The sequence below is a fragment of the Dioscorea cayenensis genome, unplaced genomic scaffold, assembly GCF_009730915.1.
Source record: "Dioscorea cayenensis subsp. rotundata cultivar TDr96_F1 unplaced genomic scaffold, TDr96_F1_v2_PseudoChromosome.rev07_lg8_w22 25.fasta BLBR01001260.1, whole genome shotgun sequence".
NCBI classification, from domain to species: Eukaryota; Viridiplantae; Streptophyta; class Magnoliopsida; order Dioscoreales; family Dioscoreaceae; genus Dioscorea; species Dioscorea cayenensis.
This window is the reverse complement of record NW_024087651.1, coordinates 1,047-7,231: the sequence shown is the minus strand read 5'-3', so window position 1 is coordinate 7,231 and position 6,185 is coordinate 1,047. Positions and strand designations below refer to the sequence as shown.

General features: G+C 35.6%; 1 protein-coding gene across 1 annotated transcript; it reads left to right on the top strand.

Moving 5' to 3' along the window:
• The first annotated feature begins 1,195 nt into the window (after window positions 1-1,195).
• LOC120255977 (transmembrane 9 superfamily member 8-like) lies at window positions 1,196-5,412 on the top strand. The gene is made up of 7 exons (XM_039263745.1): window positions 1,196-1,442; window positions 2,793-2,957; window positions 3,040-3,149; window positions 3,239-3,347; window positions 3,437-3,549; window positions 3,663-3,816; window positions 4,028-5,412. Exons 1-7 carry the CDS (start codon window positions 1,326-1,328, stop codon window positions 5,183-5,185), a joined length of 1,926 nt encoding a protein of 641 aa, XP_039119679.1. The 5' UTR covers window positions 1,196-1,325; the 3' UTR covers window positions 5,186-5,412.
• Window positions 5,413-6,185: the final 773 nt, after the last annotated feature.

Here is a 6,185-nt window from a genome sequence, read left to right as displayed (position 1 = left end):
AATCTCCAACCTTATCTTTCACTAATTGCTAATCAGCATATCTTATTCTACAGCAAATGTTCCCAGAGACCATCATTAACAATTATTACAATAAAAACTTAGCATTCCTGGATCTAATTCTAATGGAAACTAATCACTAGTGAACTATGCAAATTAACTGGATCTTATCAGATTGTTCTCTGGAGCAACAGTTGTTTGATCTTCAAGACAAATAGTTGACTAAGAAATGGCCAGATCCAGATCCTTGGGAACCATGTGGTTGGTTGGTTGGTTGATTGATACAACCAGCTGACCACTAGCGTTTTTAATACATCATCCCTTCCAATCCAAGACATGAAAAGTATGTTGCTGAGTTGTTTGATTAGTATGTTCAATCTTCCAATTCAGAAGGTTTCCTGTCAAATAGTGATGTTTTATCTTGAATTAGACATTCTTAATTTGTGTGGTTGCTGATGATAATCCATGTCTTTTGATGGTGAATAATAAGATGAAGATAATCCAAACGTTGTCAGGCTTTCTTAGTTTTCCCCCTCAAAAACTTCTGTCTTACCGTGTACCCTCATACCATCTTTTCTGGATGTCATGTTTTTTTGGAAAAAAATAGTGTTAACCATGACCCTGAAAATTCATGTAATTCATGACTTGAGCATAGTCTTGTAAAGTGGGCAAGAACTTAAATAAAATATATTTAGGTAGTAGTTCAAGTAACAATATAATACAAATAAAATCATATAGAAGAGCGTACCAGTAATTTTTTTTTTTTAAAAAAAATTCAAACTAATCACAATTGGTGGTAAATTTGTAATTTTGTCAAAATCAAGGGCATTCCTGTGGCACATTTCCACCGTCCTCCTCCCTATGTACAGCTCTACAGCCCTATGGAAAATTCTCGTACTTGAATATATATTGGTTTCTTTATAAAAATGTATAATTACCTATTTATATATATACCTCTCTCTACAAAAATCAAATCTTTATTTCTTCTTTTAGCATCAATGTGAATGATAATACTATGATGTACATATGATCCATGAATGTATTAAACCTTCAGGAATAATTGTGCAAAAATCTTTGTTTTTAACTTTTACAGGGGCATAAATGTAATAAATATGTATATGCGAAATTATTAGGTTTTGCAGGTGTTTTCCTGCAAAAAAAGGTCAATAATAAATAAATAAAATAAAATGGATAGAGAGCGATAAATTCGGTAGCGAGACAAAGGAACTCCAGATCTCGATCTCGTCCATCTTTGCTTCTCCATTCTCAGATCTCTCTCTCTTTCCCTACAAAGAATACTACAAACCCTACGTTTTCGTTCACCCTCAATGGAGATCCGGAGAACTCCGGTGCTCCTTTCATGGATCTGTCTGCTGCTCGCCGTGTTCCTCATTCCCGGCCACTGCTTTTACCTTCCTGGCGTCGCCCCTGCGGACTTCCAGAAGGTAATGTACTAATGCAGCATGGATTTGCTTGTTCTTCCATCGATTCAAGTTGTTTCTTGTTATGGATCTGAGTTTCCTCAATTGCCATTGTATTAAATGAGTATTTTTGGTGGAGAATGTAAATAATGGGCTTCGCTCGATGCTCAGAAGTTGCTTTTCCCTAACTTTTGTTGTTATAACGTCAAAGATTCATGCTTTTTTTAGTAGAGATCTTAGTTAGTGAAGTTTTATGGTGCTTGATCCATTGGCAAGGGGAAGTTTCTCCTAAGATATGCTTGAAATGGTAATGTGACAGCTTTTCAGATGAAAAGATCAGTTTAATAAATGGTGGCGGTGGATCTATCGAACCATTCTCATATTTGCTTATTCCCCAGCAAATCGTGATCCAAAGTTGTAGTTTTTTCTTGTGTGTGTGTGTGAGGATGTCGTGGTGTATATTCGCTCGTATGGCAGGTATTATTGTGGTGAAGGAATGTGAATAATGTTTATTGATGAGTGTTGCTGATCCTGCTGGCTTTTGCTATATGCTAAGTTCTCTAAGCATGCAGAATCCAGCCAACAATACTCTTATGTCTGAGTTATTTTTGTTTCTATTGGTATGAGCTGAATGAAAAATATAATGGAATTAGTGTTTTGTCGTTTTCCTTTTGTATCGTTGCGGCTCTCTGTTTTTATAAATGCGTGTTTTTATGCAAGTGTGCTAGTTCAAGCTTGAAAATATTTTTATATACTTTATTCAGCAGTTAGATGATTGCAAACTCTTGAATTTGAAGATTCACAGAATTGGAGGATTGTTGTCCTTATCAGTCTCCTGTGTACTTGTAGGAACTTCTTAGGGTGGACATTTTAAAATATGAGGATGGCGGGTTTGATCGATTGGGCCTATGCATAATTTATGAGATGACCTCCTTTCTTAGCATTAGAACAATAGGAGCATATATGTTGGAAGCATTAGCCACTATTCTGAAAAACTCTTTTATATGTACTGGGTGAGGTAGAGAGAGTATTCATTTGATGGATGCATCTATGGTTGCTAGCCATTCAATATAGTTTAACAATGTAAACCCACATGTTTGAGCAGTTCATGCATCCTCTTTTGTGATGGTTAGCACCGTAGTTTTGTCATTTATATATGATTATTATATTACCATAGAAACTTGTCATCAAAGAGGAATGCAATTCTCAAGACTATCATGTGCTATCGACGACTTGAGTTATTTTGTATATATGGTAGTTGCAAAAGAAAAAAAAGTCGTTACAGTCAGGTGGTCATCTCCAAAACTTGGTCAGTATTTAATGTAATACAAGTTTGCGTTACTAATGTGAGCCCCATATTTTTTTTGGCTGCAGAAAGATCCACTCCAGGTGAAAGTGAACAAGCTGACATCGACGAAGACACAACTTCCTTATTCGTATTATTCTCTCCCCTTTTGTCGGCCAGATACTATAGTTGATAGTGCAGAAAATCTTGGTGAAGTTCTTCGTGGTGACCGTATTGAGAACTCACCCTATGTGGTCAGTCTCTCATATCCAGGAGTCTTCTTGGTATTATTCTTCAATTTGTGGAACATTCCCTAACTACACTTTCAATTTCCAGTTTGAGATGAGAGAACCCAAGATGTGTCAGATTGTTTGCAAATTAACACCCAATGAAAAAGATGCCAAGGACCTCAAGGAGAAGATAGAGGATGAATATCATGTTAACATGTATGACTGTCGTGCAACATGTTGCCTTCTCTTTTTGAATCATTGTGGAATGAAACATTTTTAGATTAATGGGGTTATTTATTTTTCAGGATTCTTGACAATCTACCTCTGGTTGTCCCTATTAAAAGGCTGGATCAAGATTCTCCTACATTTTATCAACATGGTTATCAGATTGGTGTTAAAAGCCCTCATTCTGAAGTAAATAATGATGTTATGTTGTCACAAATTTATTTGATTATCTTAGATATTAATGGGGATCATTTGAAATTTATTTTATGTATTTGCAGGGCAAGGATGAAAAGTATTATATCCACAATCATCTCAGCTTTCTTGTTAGGTATCACAAGGATGAGCAGATGGATGTTGCAAGGATAGTGGGGTTTGAGGTCAAACCATTCAGGTTTAATGCCTTCTTGACAGTTGGAATTTCATATGAATTTCAGCATCCTGACTTTGTTTTATCAATTTCGAGGAACTGGAATCACATTTATTTCTCTTCTATGTGTGTTTTAGTGTTAAGCATGAGGCTGATGGTAAATGGAATGGTGACAAAACACGCTTGTCGACCTGTGACCCTCATGCAAGACAAACTGTTATGAGCAATGATAATCCATTAGAGGTTGAAGCAAACAAAGATATCATATTCACCTATGATGTGGATTTTGTGGTTAGTATTCAAAGTAGTCTTAATTTTCTTACGGAAAATGCTTGGTATCACTAGTTGGTATGACATGGTGCATCATATAGTTGTTGTCTTCATGGCTAGCTTTCTTTAACATCACCGAAAGGAGACAATATGATACTGGGATGCGCTAGTACAGCTTTTGTTATATATATATATATATATATAGTTCATCTATACTTTCTAAATGTTGCAGGAGAGTGATGTGAAGTGGGCTTCTCGCTGGGATACCTATCTTCTAATGGCAGATGATCAAATCCACTGGTTTTCTATTGTGAACTCTCTGATGATTGTTCTCTTCCTATCGGGCATGGTGGCCATGATCATGTTGCGAACTCTATACAGAGACATATCCAAGTACAACCAGCTGGAAACTCAAGAGGAAGCCCAAGAGGAGACTGGATGGAAACTTGTCCATGGTGATGTGTTCAGGCCCCCAACCAACTCAGATTTACTTTGTGTTTATGTTGGAACTGGTGTTCAGTTCTTTGGTATGTTACTCGTCACAATGATGTTTGCTGTTCTTGGTTTCCTTTCTCCATCCAATCGAGGAGGCCTTATGACTGCCATGCTCCTACTGTGGGTCTTCATGGGCTTGTTTGCCGGGTATTCTTCTGCCAGGCTATACAAGATGTTCAAAGGTGCTGAATGGAAACAGATTGCTCTAAAGACAGCTTTCCTATTCCCTGCTGTTGTGTTTGTCATCTTCTTTGTTCTTAATGCTCTCATCTGGGGGGAGAAATCTTCAGGTGCAGTACCCTTCACCACCATGTTTGCTCTTGTATTTCTCTGGTTTGGCATTTCTGTACCTCTGGTGTTCGTCGGCAGCTACCTTGGTTTTAAGAAACCTGCAGTCGAGGATCCCGTGAAGACAAATAAGATCCCAAGACAGATACCTGAGCAAGCATGGTACATGAACCCAATCTTCTCAATGCTGATTGGTGGCATTCTTCCATTTGGAGCTGTTTTCATTGAGCTTTTTTTTATCCTCACATCAATTTGGCTGAACCAGTTCTACTACATATTCGGCTTCCTCTTCCTGGTCTTCATCATCCTTATAGTCACCTGTGCAGAAATCACAATAGTGCTATGTTACTTCCAGTTATGCAGTGAAGATTATCTCTGGTGGTGGAGGTCCTACTTGACATCAGGTTCTTCGGCTCTGTATCTCTTTCTCTACGCAACATTCTACTTCTTCACAAAGTTGGAGATCACAAAGCTAGTTTCTGGTGCTCTTTACTTTGGCTACATGCTTATCGCCGCCTATAGTTTCTTCGTGTTGACGGGCACCATTGGTTTCTATGCATGTTTCTGGTTCACAAGGCTTATCTATTCATCAGTGAAGATTGATTGATTCATAGTTTGAGTTGCCTAAGTTTAAGTCAGAATGTCTGTATGAAGAATTATCAATCTTTTCAACAGGTAGTCTTTTCTTAGTGTCAAGTGATGAAGGATTCAAGTGAATTTGTTTACATTTCCTTTTGGCTGTTGCTTATCCCCATCCAAATCATGTTCTTCACCCTTTTTGTTTTTTTTGTTTTTAATATTAATATTTCAATGTTTCAGTGAAGGTTCATACTATCTATTTCTTGAAACAATGATTCTTACTGTCCATTGGTTGTGTTTATTTTCCTTATTTTTAACTTTGAACATTGTCTTATAAATATGATGAGTTATATTTAGGTGACCAATAAAGTAATGCTGATGATAAATTATTTTTTTGTTCTTGCATTTATTACATGCAAATGGTTTAGTGATCAATGTTGTGAAGGTATTATTGTAACCAGAATTCATCCAAACATATCAGTGTTATAATGCCTAATTAATAGCAGTATTTTCTTTTTCTTTTCTTAGATTTAAAAAGTTAATTATTGAAAAATATAAACTCTTTATTAATTAAAAAATTAGTAGAGATTTTCATTGTTACAGTTTCCTTAATGTTAAGTAGGTGTGACTCTGTACTGTTGGTGGACAAAAAGATAAATTAGTCCATGTATATATATCTAATGGGATGCTTTAATATTATTTTGAAGATATATATATATACATATATAAATGTGGGCATATAACCTTACACGAGTTTTTTAATTATACCATTCATTTTACTTCAAGACAAAAAAAAATCGAATTTTTTACCTCACCTATACACAAGGGAATCTCTTCTTGGTATTTTTGAATTGATACTTGAACAAATTTATTTAAAATAATTATTTTAATTATATATTTAAGTTAAACCCACAGTTTATCAAAAAAAAATAATTTACATTTTTCATACTGTTATATATATATATACACATGGCGTATGTTCTGTTACATATATAACATTGATATCAGAATTTTGTTTATCCAAAAGC

Bases quoted from the DNA above. Each gene is read 5' to 3' on its own strand.
- LOC120255977 (XM_039263745.1), top strand. From the start codon at position 1,326: ATGGAGATCCGGAGAACTCCGGTGCTCCTTTCATGGATCTGTCTGCTG. The intron at 1,443-2,792 runs GTAATGTACTAA...TTTTGGCTGCAG, and splicing joins CCCCTGCGGACTTCCAGAAG to AAAGATCCACTCCAGGTGAA. The intron at 2,958-3,039 runs GTCAGTCTCTCA...TTCAATTTCCAG, and splicing joins TTGAGAACTCACCCTATGTG to TTTGAGATGAGAGAACCCAA.